General features: G+C 40.0%; 1 protein-coding gene across 1 annotated transcript in view; it reads right to left on the bottom strand.

Annotated features, from left to right (window-relative positions):
- The window catches only part of MYLK (myosin light chain kinase), a 156131-nt gene that overhangs the window by 33860 nt on the left and 106359 nt on the right, over positions 1 to 15912 (bottom strand). Inside the window, exons 18-20 of the mRNA XM_082001360.1 lie at positions 15146 to 15196; positions 13361 to 13488; positions 9454 to 9607 (exon numbers count right to left, since the gene is read on the bottom strand). Coding sequence (XP_081857486.1) covers positions 9454 to 9607; positions 13361 to 13488; positions 15146 to 15196 — 333 coding nt within the window. The remainder of the gene's footprint in view (positions 1 to 9453; positions 9608 to 13360; positions 13489 to 15145; positions 15197 to 15912) is intronic.

The following is a 15912-nucleotide window of genomic DNA, read 5'->3' as shown; positions in this document are numbered from 1 at the left end:
AATATGAAATCTCTATCAGCACAGTTAACTGGTTCCAATAAAAATATCCAGTGGGTTGAGGAGGGGTGTGGAAGTCAAGCACAATTCTCTATTTTGTCCTTCTGTTTTAGTGGTTTTTGTCCATTTTGACCATTAATGTCCTTGAGCTGCCCACCTTCAATATTTCATTTGCATGACATGTGCAGTCTTTTACACACACATACTTAGGCTTCATTGGACCACAATTTTATTCTTCCTGTTCTGGAGCAAACCATAGCCAGAAGCCAACATGTGAACTAGAAGAAAGGGAGTGCATCCAAACATACACTGCTCCTTGTGAACATTTCTATAGGGGAAGCAATTAATTTAAAATATTGAGCTCTAACTTCAGTTTGACTATTATATGCAACAGAAGAAAATATGTATCTATTCTCCACCATAAGATGTCTTAACTATATGAAACTAGGACCACTCCAGTCTTGGCTAACTTAGAGCATGCATGTAACACCAAAATCAAGACTTTGCTACACTTTATGATATTCTAGATTGTCACAGTCAAATTGGCTATATCCACACAGTCCTGTTGAACTTGGTCAGAATCCTACAAACTTCACCTGCTTTGTAGTCGATAGTACTTACACCTCTTTTACTAGGATGCATGATCACCTCATTTGCCTAATAGCATGACTACAGAGGCTAACAAGATAGTTGGAGGTTGGACAGTTAAAAGCTAAGGGCGACTCAAGCACAAAGCTCCCTATGTAATCTCTTTAGGAATATCAGCAGGGTTGCCCCGAGCTGGCTCCCAAAGCCCAGTGGCAAGCAAAGGAGATGGACAAGCAGCTAATTTGGCCTCAAGCCTGCCTCAGGGACTGTTCTGCACAGCAGAACAGAGACTGCATAAAGTCACTGACACTAGTGGCACAGAGGAAACAGCAGCAGCAATTCATATGTGCTACACACCATGCACAGGGCAGTAAGAGGGGAGTGGTGGTGATGTGAAGCAGGGCTCTACTGCTTTCCTTCCTTTGTCTTCCAGCAGACTAGACACAGATTAAAAAAACCTTACTTCCCAACAAAGGGAGACATAAATTACCACCACCCCAGCACAAGGAGGTCAGATTCCAGTTTATTCTTTGTGGCATGCATTCCTTAGGGCAGATGGTAAGGTCATGAGCTGGCCTCACATGAAATGTATAAGCCACATTTAAGACCATACCAGGATTGAAACGCACACTTCTTATTTACTCCCAAACTGAATTCAGCTGCACTCCTTCCTCAGACAAATTCTCAGAAATATTTTGGTAAACAGGTTTTGATGTACAGCCTGGAGTAGCCTTGAATTAATTTGTATTTGTACACTCTGAGACAGATAAAGCATAAGCATATTCAGCCTTTAAATCATTGCTATTTATGAGACAGATTTGACTTGGGGACCTTGCCTTTTTTTCAGTGGTGTGTAACCCAAAATTCCTCCTGATAAGGAAAGGGACTTTCTTTCTGCATAGGCGGTGAACCCACAGCTCATACAGGACACCCACATAACATGAAACCGTGCTATCCAGATCTCCCTGCGTTCTCCACATGGCTCAGTTTACAGAGCCTGCAGAACACAAGCACCATTCCAGGAGACCAAAAAAGGCAGCAATCTCCTTATCTAACTGAGCGCAGGGAAATGGAAATAGTTCTGCTACTTGATGTGAGGGTCAGTGAGCCAAAGCAAGGCGCTAGGGCTTGCTGCACATTCAGAGCTTGCAGGGCTCTGGTGGACAGTTAAGCAGCAATGCTGTTCCAGTAGAAAGCCTCTGAAAAATGAGAACAGTATAACCACAGCCTCTGAACAAAGTTGTTTTTCTTTTATGAACAGAGGCAGCACTGAAGCAATGTCTCTGAAGTAGTTTTCTTTATCTGTTCTCAAAATTGGTTTGGTTTCTTTCTAAATCCAGTTATCATATTACTGTATAATACTATTATTAGCTATTGTGATATTTGTCTGCCAGATAGAGAACAGACAGAAAGAAACAATTTAATTCCATTCCACAAGCTGTTTAGCCAGAGAAGGTATTTAATATGCTGCAAAAGCCAGTTGAACACTGTCCATGCCGACAGCACTGGCAAAGCTTTCGTTTGAAATTCATCAGCAGGAGAAAAGCGAAACCATAAAAGGCCATAACTGAACTCTGCATTATTGCTGACAGCTCGGGGTCATGGCAGACCTCTCTGCTTTGCTTGGAAAACTATGCCCTGCAGCTTTTTTTCCAAGGGAGAGGAGTGCTGTAAGTAGAGATACCCCTTAATACCCTGTAACACCCACTAGCGCCCTTCTGGATGTTAGTGTACCATAGGTTTATCATAAAATTAAACTAGAAAAGGCGGCCTGCATTCTCCTGCAAAACAACACAACAGAAGTTGAAAGGCACAGAAATTTTATCCTAGTGAAACAGCCTCCCCTGCAGAGCCGAGGACCACACGGACAAGGTTAGTCAGCTCAGGAGACCAGAGTTTGAAATTCACTGCTTCCCTGTAATACTTCCACTGTGGACTGCTGCTAGCCTCCTCGAAGCGTAATGCCTCACCATATTGCCGCTCCCAACAACTGACATAAAACTAAGTTATTTAAAAACTGCCCTTTTGAGACCTGCGGATAAAGTAGCTCACAAATACTGGAGGCCCAGAGAACTGCTTCGTGCTGTTGTTCCCACTTTACCAGTCGGGGTAACTGAGGCATAAAAGTAAAATGACCTTGCCCAAGGGCACACAGGAGAATGGAGCTGGGAACGAAACCAGAGCTCACCACTCCCACGCAAATGCCCTCAGCACAAGAACATCTCCTTCTGCCACAGGCCTAATAGAACAAACAAATATATAATGCATTGTCAGGAGTCCCTTTTCTAAACCATCTGCTCCTGTGCCTGAGACAACAAGCAATTCGGATTACTCATGTGCTACATGTTAGGTGTCTGGTTTGATAACTGATTGAATTAGAGCTCTGATACCTGTCCACTGAAAGACAGAATAAATTTTAGGACTTTCCCCAGTAAGACTATCAGCAGATTCCAAGTCTCCACTGGGGTTAATCTGGGTCCTTAGGAACCCCATGTTCGTGTGCACAAGTCATGATGAATCATTTCCTAGTCACTAAGACATTCTTAGCATTTAACAGCAGGTAAAATACAGGAATTTTGTTGGGAGAAATACTGTCATGATATTTCCTTTCCTTCACCTGAAAAAAGGTGAAGATAAGTATCAGGAAAAATAACTAAGCAGGGAGTTCTACTGGAATTTCTCCTAACAGAAATGACATTGAAACAAGATGTCCCTTCAGGGAATAAATCTGGATCAGTGTACCGACACTGATGCATAGGGCAACGTAAGCTGTTTTTCCTCAAAGATTGTTTTTCCAATGTATACATTGTTATCTTGCTGTGACAATGTAGTTTTGACGCAGCTGCAGAGTTTTGCCACCAAACATTAGTGGGGAGGCTGACAGTGGAGGTTACAACACTGTTGAACTACAACAGCAGCAGCAACAACAGCAGCGTAAGACATTTCTTCCTTAACCACCAGTCTAGCTGACCTTTAACCATAAAACTGGTGACAAAAATCCTCCAGCAATCCAGAAGAATTTAAAAGGCTAGAGGTTAGAGACCAAGTCCACCCACATATTCTTAGGAAATTCACTGCATTCTTGACCCTAACTGTAAACAGGGAATCACATGGATACTGCAAGATATAATCTGATGCTTCTCAAAAAAGAAGACGGAGTTTCAGAAGCATTCATGTTAGTACTTCTGAGCTGTGGTATTCTCTGTAGAAATGTCTATGGTTGTTCTGCTTCTCTATCTGCTTACAGATATCTGCACTTGCTTTCCCAGAGAAAGAACACACACTTTCTGACCACTGCTGGATCCACTCAGTCTGAGTGGCTAGCACTGTGCCAGACTTCTCAGGCACTCAGAAAAAATGCTGATAGTGCCACTGTGAACTGTTGGTTATGCTACCACATTTCCTTCTAACAGAGTTTCAGGGCAAAGAACTAATGCTAATAGAGCATGCATGTATGTCACTTGTTGAACCAGGCCCAGGCCCTTCATATAAGCTATTAATAATCCTACCATTATATTCAATGGCTATTGGAGTTAGTGATGATCAGATCTTGTTCCAAGCTAAACTTGTATTTTTTCATTTTTGCTTGGAAAGGCTCTACTCTACAGATTCTACTAAGAAGTAACATATTCGTCATGGAAAAGAACTTCTCCATCCCAACTCAAGTACAGAATCAGAACCTCATGCAGAGGAGCAGGTATTACGTAGTGAATTCATGTTATACTACTTGCATGCCTGTGTGCAACATGCTTGTATGTAAGTGTCAAGTACTTGGTTTATCACTGTCCAATAGTGCATGAGGACACAGTACATAGTATGTGCACAGATGCTTAGGGTAATAAAAACACCACAACAATTGTCTTTAGGCCTCTCAGGGTATAATGATATCACTCTTATTCTTCTGCATACATCTATCATATAGCTCACTAATCACCAGGATAGGTTTTTTTATACAATACCACACCAGGAAAAACACAAATTTAAAGGATTTATAAAAGACAAAGAAAGTTGATCAAAATCAGCCCTCTTGCGTTTTAACGTCTGTATTAACAAAAGTAAAAGATGTCACTAGTATCCAAAGTATTCACCAAACACTGATCATCAGAAAACTCCTGTATGCTAGGCATGGAAACATGAAGCAGTTTGCCCAAAATCATGAAGGAAGCTTGTGGCATAGCTGCAGAACAGATTACTTCTCTAGTGCCAAATTCTCCTTGTTGAATACTCTGTTATTCTTTTGACTCTTTGTCATAGTATCTAGCTTCAGCTGGTATGAAAACGAGGTTTCTTTTTCAAAAGCGGTTAAAGATTGGGGTATTCCTGTCATAGAGCTAAAATGTTCAGAACCAGAAATTTGGTAAATGTACCCATATACATCTATGTATAATAAATGGCAGAAAAGGAATGAATATTCCTTGCTGGCACTGTGGAGTGAGGGTTCTACTTTGCCTAAATCAGTCCTGTCTTACACTAAGCTCATCACTGGCTCATTTAATATAGCTTTGGCAACAGAAGTCCACTTTAATCTGACACAGTGTTTGGAAAATCATTAGCTCAGTCCCACATCAGGCCATTTTTGTTTTGGAGCAGAAACTTCTTGCAAAATCTCCCTAGAGAGATCACACAGCCAATGAAATTGCTTATTTAAGAGAGCTAATCATAACAATAGAGAAGAACCCACATGAACATTTTGGGATCAGTCAACCCTTTAAAAGCAGACGTTGCTTAACTTGGATGTCTCATTTCTACTGCAGGTCTCCCAGTATTGTTAGTGCTTATACAAAGTTACACAATGAATCAATGTGAAACTCAAGATTCAGTCCTTGTGGCTCAGTGCTGTCTACTCATCACCGCACTGCACTGCCCATCAGTTAACAGGTGTCCTCTAACTTGACTACATATCTCTGCACCTGGTGTGTGGACTGCAAACAGCTCACACTGGAGGCTGAGTGTAATGGACATTTTGTTCATTGATGCTCATTAAAATCACAAAGGAAAAAAAAATCCTTAGAATAAAGTTGGGTTTCTTTCAAGAGCATCTTTTCCCATGGCCCAAACTGCATCCAATCATATACTATTCAAAGTCTTCAAGTGTCAGAACCCCTGGTCAGTTCAGTTAAGCTTGCAGTTGAAGCCTAAGCCTGACAGTGTGAGCAGTGAAATTTAAGACTTTAGGAGCCAAATTCAAAGGAATGCAGGGTAGATTTTTTCCCCCTAAAAATCATTATTAAAAATAATTTCTAATAATCATACCCATCTATAGTTTACAGTCTAGGACTCAGGATTTAAATCATAGCAGGTTCATTTCTGATTTGAATCCTGGCAAATAAGCTCAGTCCTTTGTCCTCTGGTTGGAGGTAAGTAAATGACGTTATTTTTTGTGAAGAAAGGTCTTTGACAAATGAAAGCATAAACCCAAGACCTTAAGTATCCTCAGGAAGGTCTTAAAACCTTCTGCTCAAAGCAGGATCAACTATAAGGTCAGACCAGATTGTTCAAATGCTTATCCAGTCTGAACTTGAATACCTCCAAGGATGGAGACTGAACAACTTTTCTGGGCAACCTGCTCCCTGGCATGTGTTACAGTCCAAATTTAATTTGGGAAATGATTATTGGAGTCTTTCACATGAGAAGTTTGCCCATCAGCATGAAGACTTTGCAACCCACATGGCTGTAGGGAGTAATAATGAAATAAATACTTCTTTCCTTATTTATTTTTATTTTATTTATATTTCCTTATTTATTTAATTTTATATTTTAACAAATGCCTTTGATTTCCTAAATTTCAGAACAGACAAGCCTATTAGCTACCGCTTTGAGAAACGTAGCTCTAGGCTGGCTCAGACACACTCCTCCAGAGAGCAGATGTTCTCTGTTTGTAGTTTCCCTCAATACATTCAAGACTCAGTGGTGGACTGTGGTCAGTCAGCAGTGTTTTGACCACACAGCATACATATAGATGTGCCTTTTATTGGTAAACTCACAGAGAGGCAGTTCACACAGAGTTTTGAGCCTTATTATAAATAGCTGAGACAAACAGAGCTGATCTTTAGCACCAGGGCATACTCCACAAAAACACTTACTATGAATGTGGGGTCAGGGCAGGTAGGGCAAGTTTCTTCCCAGTACGTTGGATGGAGCAAGGAGAATAGACAAGTGTGAATTTAGGACTAAAAATGAGTTTTGGTAGACCAAGAGATCTCACGTTTTGCATATTTAGAGAAGTATAGTTTCCCTATTTTTACGGGAGCAGGCTATGGAGAAAAGTACCTTCCAACTTGCATGAACATTTAACACCTCTGAAGGTGCAAACAGGGTAAAGAATTTTATCTCAGTAGTGAGATTCTAACCCACTTCCTAGAAGACGACATTTTTGCTCCCTTTTCCCCACATTTTTTAGTACCCAGATGGAAGAATCTGGCCTTAAAATGCACGTGTAGCAAACTAGGAATATTGAGGCTTTGTCGTGCCTTTGGCAGTGCTGACATCAGCGAGATGTCTCACTGAAGAGCTTGGCCATTTTACAAGAGGGAATTTATTCTTTTCAGTTGGAAACAGACAGCTTGTCATCAGCCAAAATGCATGGCAAACTCCAGCACATTGTAAGGATTCTTCACCCAACTGTCCCAAAAGCATCTCTGGAAATCCCAGTGTTCTCTGGCACATTTCTTATGGAAGAGCAAAGCAGGAGGCTGAGATGTAGCTTTATAAGGTTATAGAATTCAAAGACTTTCAAACCAATTAACTCCAAAGGATATAAACCAGTGACTTATATAATAGTGAGTCAAGGCTCACACAGTGACAAAATAATAGGAATTGTCGGCCTAGTTCAGCTAAAAAAAAAATCCATCTTGCCCAATAACCTGCTACAGTTAGCAGCTTGCAGCAGTTGCCCAGGAAAGAGTGAAAAAAAGGGAAATGTAAAGAGTGGTTGTTCTCCAGCCATTCTTCTAGCTGCTAATCAGCTGTGTTGGGACTTTGGAGCAAAGAGCTGTACCCAGAACAATGTATATGATGATTATTTGAGGACCAGATTTGCATGGTGTTTATTTTTAACCTAGCTATACTTCTGACCTGCACAATCCACTGTTGGAAGGGGTAGTACAATTTATGTATGCATCATGTGAAAAATACTTATTATATTTTCTTCTATTGTTGAATTCTCTGGCACATTGCTGGAATCTACTTGATATTTGTACTCATTCATTCAGTTATCTTTTAACTACAATGAAAGCCACAGATTAGATGAAAGAAATTCATTTAAATAATCAGGAGAGCTCTATTTACAATATGTATAGCAGTATGCAACTGAGGGACATTCACTCTTTGGCAGTGTATATTGTACTTGAAACTGTGATTCTACTCATTAAGTTTTGTATGTTATTCACTGGGTTGCTGCAATGAATTTCCAGTCCAACTTGGGTTAATGGTATTTTGCCCTTGATTTCTTTGGAGTCAGATTTTCATCTTTGACCTTATTTCTTTGCTTGCTCACTAGCCCACCTATCTGTTAGGACAGCAGAGCCAAGGCAGTCATGAGTGTATGATTAGGATGCAGCCTTGCTGGTTGAACTACAACTTGTCCAAATGCCTGGGCAAGCTCTGCCCTCCCCTACCTTGTGTCAAAACCCCTCTGCAGGCCAAAATAACAGAGCCTGGAAACAAAGCCATCCCACAGACTAATGTTTTAACCAAATCACCATCCTTGCTTGTAGAACTTCCCTAGACTTCCCTGGAAACTATTTGCTGTGTATCCACACCAAGGTGGGTTCATTAGCCCTTTCAGAGCTAGATGTCACAGCTCTAGATTTTGTTTGGTACTCCAGCTAGATGGGGACAGACTTTTTAACAGAGCCTGTAGCGACAGGACAAGGGGTAATGCTTTTAAACTAAAAGAGGGTAGATTTAGACTAGAGACAAGGGAGAAATTTTTCATAATGAGGGTGGTGAAACACTGTCACAGGTTGCCCAGAGAGGTGGTAGACACCCCATCCCTGGAAACATTCAAGGTCAGGTTGCACAAGGCTCTGAGCAACCTGATCTAGTTGAAGATATTATTGTGGGGGACACACACATGAATAGATGACCTTAAAAGGTCCCTTTCAACCAAAAGGTTCTGGAAGTCTATGATTTTATGATTCTAGCTTGTCTAGATCTAGGCTGCAGTTTTATCTGCAAACATACTGCAACCATCTACCAGTCTACAGCTATCTGCAGCTGTCCACAGCCTACTACAACAAACTTGATGGCCTGAATGTGTCATCTGACAAGGTTGTTTGAAGCTTTAAAATATATGTGTGCAAAAGCCCATATACAAAGGGCACCATATTTAAAACAGACTGCCTTTATTCACTGCTTTCTGTCACTATAAAACTGTAGACAATGGTAGGAATTCCAATTAAAAGGATAAAATCTCCCACTCCCAAGCAATAGGATGTTTTCATATTTACAGTCTAATAGAAACCACCTCAATCCTTCCTAACTAGCAGTTTTAAAATTTGCAGTCTAGCAAATATCTGGATGCTGCAAACATTAAATGGGAAAAAGGAGTGGTATCTAAGAAAAAAAACAGAGGCATGAGGTATTTTTTTCTTGTGTTTCTTTTAAAGTCTGAGCTGTTTTGTACCTTAATCTGTAATTAGTAATTTTTCAAATGAAACAGAGTATAGCCCTACTGAACTTGCTTATAGTCCTTATTACAATGTCACTGTCCAGTCCAGAAATTTTTTAAAGTACTAGGTTTTCATTTGAGTCTTCTTAACTTATCTGATTATTTTATTTAATTTTTTGCCTATCATCATATATAAAGCAAATGTAGAGTGATGTCTGAAGAATGAGTATATATCTAAAACTTTATTGTTGACTTACCAACAACTGTAAGGTTCACTTGTGCTTGTCTGCTGCCAAGTTTGTTCTCTACGACTAGGGTGTAACATCCACAGTGTTCCTGCTTTGTTGATGATATTGTTAGCTTGCTGCTGTTTTCAGCATTCTCAATTTTAATATATTCATTTTCTTCAATCTGCCAAATTATAAAGAAAAAAAAGATTTTATGGGATAAATTTCTTCATATTTGAAAGAGCTCAATTACAATACAAGGTTATCATATTGAGTGTTATCTGCAGACAGCTGTATTACAGCAGTGAATATGTGCAGCTGGTAAAGAGTGTAATCAACACAAAACATCTAGAAATGCAGTGGAACATTATAATGGCTCCAGTCCTGCAAAGGCAACAGAGAGTATTGGTGTTGTTGGGACTCCATTAAGGAACAGGAGTTTCATGTTCTAACTCCTCTTCAACAGGCTGAAAGTGCAAACTGTGTAATTGGTAAAAGAACAAAATTTGGTCTCACAGAGTTCACAGTGGAACAAGGGTTTAGCTCTAAATACCCTAATTCATTTGCCATTCCCCTTTAGAAGCCCAGTGTGCAAATCATCCACAGCTGTGACTTTTACCCCCTTGTCTTAACCAGCCTTATTTGGTACCTCCACATAAATCAGGGTAACAGTTTCTTGGGTTTGAACAATTGAAGACGATGTTGTCTGAAATGGAGATGTAATGCTACAGCTGTGCAGAGAGGCATACAAAGAGCAGATTTCCTATAGCATTTTTATTTTCTGGAGAGGCAAAAATCAAAATCTCAGCTGAATACCATAGACATATTATGAACTAGTTTTTAATTGAAACAAAGCTATCACAGCATAAATGGCCAAGGAGATTTAGATTTTAATCAGTACTAACTTGAGACATGACAGATTATTTAAAAACCTCATAATGCTACAACTGCAATTACAGAAGCTGAACACTGTGTTCTTTTGAAACAGACAACATGGTGTCACTGCCCTTCTTCCTCCCACCACTTCCTTCTTAGATAAGTGACTTTTCCAACTCATTCTCAGAACTTCATTAAAACTGAAGGCTATTTAATTTGCCTTATCTCATCTCATATATTCAGAGAATTAAGAAATTACAAAGGCTAAGAGCAGGACCCTCCCTGCTTTCTCCTCAACTGAGATAGAACACATGCATTGCTATCTGCCCCAAAGTAACCTGAGAAAGATGCTCCTACATAACTCGAATAGAAAGTTAGCAAATGGGATTATGTAGGATTACAGTTTAAATTATACTGAAAGTTGTTCCTCTCTGTACCCGTACTTTGTTCTTCTGAGAGTCTACACTGGCTTATATGTTTTGCTTCATTAGAATTAGTCAAAGGGTAAGAGTAATAAAAAAATCAGTCTAGTAGAACTAGATCTGCATTATGCAGGGAAAGCCCTGAAAGTATGCAGGGAAAAGCCTGCAAGGATGCTCAGTGGCTTGCAATGGTTGTGGGGAACAGGAAGCTGGATGCCTGTGTTCCCAAAAGAAAATCACTGCTCATAGTTAAGAAACTCCAACAACTGGCAATGTTAAACGATGGACTTCGTTCCGCAACTAATGAAGAGGCTTTCAAAGTCTTTCCCCTTCTGAGCTGAGCAGAGTTCCAGCTTCCCTCGACTAGACTGCCATCAGGTACAACAGTATAGGTCACAACTTTGTGACATTCCCTTTCTTCAAGCAACAAATATTTGTCCAGAATATACCTGTGAGAGGCCACTGTGGGTCTCTTGAACCTGAGGGAATGTGAAGAAGGAACATGGACAGGACAAGTCCCTCCTGCACCCTGCAGCATACAGCGGCAGGGCTGAAATCACAACTCATCATGTACTGGATAACTACTACAAATAACCCCCAGGATAATTGGAAGAACACTTGGGTGATTTTCACTTTTAGGACTGGGAATGGCATGGAGTTGAAATCAACAACATTTACAGAAGAGGAAGAAATGCAAGAATAAAATAATGTGTGGTGATATAAGTGAAAAGTGAAAAGGATAAGTGATAAGTGAAAAGGAAAGCAAAAAAATGGTGCAGCACAGTACACAGTAACTGGCCCCCCATTTAATTTCATAAATAAAAGACCGCTGCCCTCACTTGTCCTTCTACAGTGTTTATTAACTTTCCTGAAGTTTTTTTTTCTATCTCATTCACCTGCCATAATGAACCATTTAAAAAGATCTGTGTAATTTTAATGTATGATTTTGCAAACCTTTAGATTGTCTCCTGTGAATAACTAAAGACTAACACACACCAGAAACTCAGCAAAGCAGGACACAATGTCACTGGAGCTTCTGAGACCTATTTTTGTAGAAATAAGTAGGCCACTTTTTAACTCCAGTCTTGAAATGGAAGAATTTTTAAAAGATGTAGGAGTTCAGGAAAAAAAAATCATTTCCCCTAAAGTAAGAGGTTATTTGGGATTAGCAGAGATGGACTGTGGAATACCCTTTGCACTAGCAAACTGTTTTGAATTCTTTCAATTAAATGCCGACACATCTGGATTTAGAGTCCAAACTTCCTTGCAGGAAGAGATGTTTTTATTTATGTTCTACAGAGTGCATAATGAAATTAGTTCAGAATGAAACAAACAGCATAGCAGCTACAGTACGTATTCGTATTTGCTCTATCCTAACATGGTACTTCCATCTTCCAGTTTTTACTTGCATATTGGGTTATTTGATTTAAAGCGATTTTATTAATCACTAAAGCAACTCCCTTAGAAGCTGCCCTTATGGACACATGTAATATAGTTCAAGGAAATTAATTCAAGTAGAAGGAACTCTAAACCCAGGGGTGAGGGCACTAATGGCAGCATAACTGCTGTTGTGCTTTGCATGGTGACATTTGTATTGTAAGACATTTCACTCAAGCTTCTCACATGGCGTTTTGTCCCTCTGACATAGCTTCAGACCAAGCACCAGTGAGGAAGAGGTTAGTTTTGAAGGAGAGAAACATTTCCCGTGACAGATACTTTTCAGATACCTATGTCCTTCTGTCCCGGTTTTGGCTGGGATGGAGTTGTTTTTTCTTCCTGATAGGTAGTATAGTGCTGTGCTTTGGAGTTGGTATGAGAATAATGTTGATAACACACTGAAGTTTTTATTGGAGCTAAGCAGTTGTAATGCTTATAGTGAGTCAAGGACTTTTCAGATTCCCACGCTCTGCCAGTGGGGAGGGGCACTAGAAGCTGGGAGGGGGCACAGCCAGGACAGCTGGCCCAGACTGGCCAAAGGGATATTCCCTACTATATAATGTCATGCTCAGTATAGAAACTGGAGTTGGCTGGGGCCAGGAATCACCGCCTCTGGATGGGCTATCAATCACCAGGTGGTGAGCAATTGCTGCATTGTGCATCACTTGTTCCTGTACATTCCTTTGCCAGTATTATTATTGTTACCATTATTGTTTCCTCCTCTCTTGCTGTCCTATTAAACTGTTTTTATCTCAACCCATGATTTTTTTCTGATTCTCTCCCCCATCTCACTGTGGCAGGGGGGAGTGAGCGAGCGGCTGTGTGGTGCTTAATTGCTGTCTGGGGCTGAACCACGATACTTTCACATCACCTACCCTTTAATTATAGGGTCTAAGGATTTTCTCAAAGGACCAGTCGTTTGTTATAGGAGGGAACAGGCAGCAACAGGTTTAAACTGTAGCAAGAAAGAATTGGTCTTGGCATTAGGAAAAAATTTCCAACACTATGGATATTTAAGCACTGCAATAGGTTGCTAAAGGAGGTGTGAAATCTTCATCATTGGAATGTTTTCAGCAGAGGTGGGGAAAACATCTAACAGAAATGACGTGGACTTTGCCAGGGGAAAGAAGATGGACGAGATGGATCACTGGAGTTCCTTTCCAGCTCTACTCATTGTTAAAAGAGACCAGAGAACAATTTACCTGCTTACGGAATTTCATCCAGGTGCAAGTTATGGGTGCTGTTCCTACCACCTTGGCAAAAAGTTCTACTGATTCACCTGCACGGACTTTTCTGTCTTCTGGGAACTGAGTAATCTGAGGAGGAGCAGCTGATGGGAAAAAAAAAAATATTTAGGTGACTATACTTTCTATTTTTCTTAAAATTCAAACACGTACATCTCTCAGCTCAGTTTCACATCAGCATTTGAAATCCAGATGAGCAGTTATCTGTTGCTTGCAATTTAACAATTCTGAGGTCATTGTTAATTCTATAGTAGTGAAGCAATAAAAATTTACCTGTCAGAATTTTGCTCATGCAAGACCAAGGTACAGAAATCCAAAGGCCAAAATTGTTAAGACCTACCACCAATTCCAAATGCACAGCTTATGAAATTTTGTGTTGGGTTTTACAGTAAGACTTTTTTTCTTTTGGACTTTGTATTTTTGAAGAATGGCTCCAGCTAACTTCATACCAATTAGCATGTGCTGAGGGAGTCTGCAAACCTGCTCCCTAATGTCATCAACAGCAGCCAGAAAATGTAAGACTTACAAAGATTCTGGCTGCAGTAGCCAGGTAAACATCATGTGGGACATGTATTAGAGAGACAAGGAAGGAAATTGATGTCTTTGAAATTGATGTCACAATTTTCCCCTGAGCAACGACAGATCCTTCTGTTTGTGTATTACAGCACTGCTTTTAAATCTTGCACTCCCATTCATACTCCATGTCTGGATCAGGTATTTGCCCTCCTCGTCCCTCTCGCTGCCTGAGTATCAATAGATGGCAGAACATCTCTCTTGCTAATAGTGCTGCTTCCTGACTCTCAGCTGTGATGCTGAGTGTGCCAGACCCCTGGCAGCTGCCAGGGCCAGACGCCAGAAATATTGCAGCCTGGGCAGCCCCAGGGTGAAACCTGTTCTGTTGCTTTACAGGAGCAGCACAGTAAAACTAGTTGGCGGGGGGTGGATATGTGCAGATTTAAGGACACTGACAGAAACAGTAAAGGCATTCTCTAACATTAGAATGACCCCACTGCCAAACGTAACACTCTTGTCCAAAGCACAGGGCTACTGGGCATGAAAAAAAAGTGCTTTCTTTTTCTTTTCAATGTAATTAAAACAAAGTGTTTTGTTTTTTTTCCCTCTAGACTTGTTCTTTTAAAAGTCTTTTTGGTTTGAAATATCTGAAGGAAACTAGGCTGAGGCACACATCTGGCAAAGAAAACAGCTTGAACAGTTTTGAAGTCTAACAAAGTTTTGAGACACTGAAAGCAGGTTGCTATTTATAGCAACATTCTGGGTAACTTTAAATATAGATAGCTTTGCCTACGAGAGTGTAAACACATGAACAGGTTACCATAACGGTAGTTATAAGGAAATGTAAAATCTATCAACTTCTCTGTGGTAGCAACTCATGCAGAGGTGGCATTCTGGCATACATAAAAAAATCTCTTTTCTCTGAAGGCTAAGGTGTGTTGTTACAACACTACTGCTGACATTTGGTAGGAGCTTGCTATAGTTTATTTGATAGTAACTTTTTTGCACGCTTATAATTTAAGTCTTAGTGCAATGTAACCTTATGAACGAGTTTGAAAAATGGACTTTGCTTTCCAGCTTTCTCCTCATAGAGCTTCATACTCACTGTTTATTCACATACGCAAACAAATTTAATAGGCAAACAGCTATACTTAGAAATGTGGTGTCTGTTCTTTAGAACTGTATTGGTTTATTATTTATTCCTACAGGATGACACATACAACAAATTACCTGCTTTTGGAGGAGTCTTTGGAGCTGGTTTCTTCTTCACTGTTGCTTCACCTAGTTAAAAAAAAAAAAAGTTAATGCAAAGGTGAGCTTTGGAAGGTACCAGCTTAACTACAAAGCAATGCTTTATTGGCCGTTGAAAATCTAGTATGTTCTGTCAGCATATTAATCTCAAGAATTAAAAATACTTTAAAAAATCACTTTTATTGTCCTGAATGATCCTCAGAATATTCAGAGTTGAAGCTGGAACTTTTAAAAGAATCCAAGCAATGTGATACACATCTCTCATACTCTGTTATACTCCATTCCTTATAGCAGTTTAACTGAGATGAAGACACTGGGCCAAGATCCATCTTGTACTGAACTTCTGCTCAGATTTCCAGCATAATTAATGCTGAATGAGGTCAGTTAACACCACATACTACTTCTTACACCACTTGTGAGCTAGAAAAGAAACAGCGATATAAAGGCAGTAAACACTAGTATCACCCCTCTGCCTCATCCTCTTCCTTAGACAGGGACAACATTTTGCTATATTCACAAAAGAAAGGGTCAAAAAAGAATTTGAACCCTGGGCACATAAATATTGGGAAGACAATGTTCTACAAATTTGGATGGTAGGTAGAAAGAAAGTAGAGAACACAGGTAGGTAGAAAATTACTATTAACTCTTTTTCACAAAACAAGAATGAGGGGCCACCCAATTAAATTACCAAGCAGTAGGCATAAAAGAAACAAAAGAAGCATTTTTACACACAGCGTGCATAAATT

Source organism: Phaethon aethereus, assembly GCF_964289735.1.
Source record: "Phaethon aethereus genome assembly, chromosome: 6".
Taxonomy (NCBI): Eukaryota; Metazoa; Chordata; class Aves; order Phaethontiformes; family Phaethontidae; genus Phaethon; species Phaethon aethereus.
Note: the sequence above shows the minus strand (reverse complement) of the source record. Positions and strands in the feature narration are given on the sequence as shown.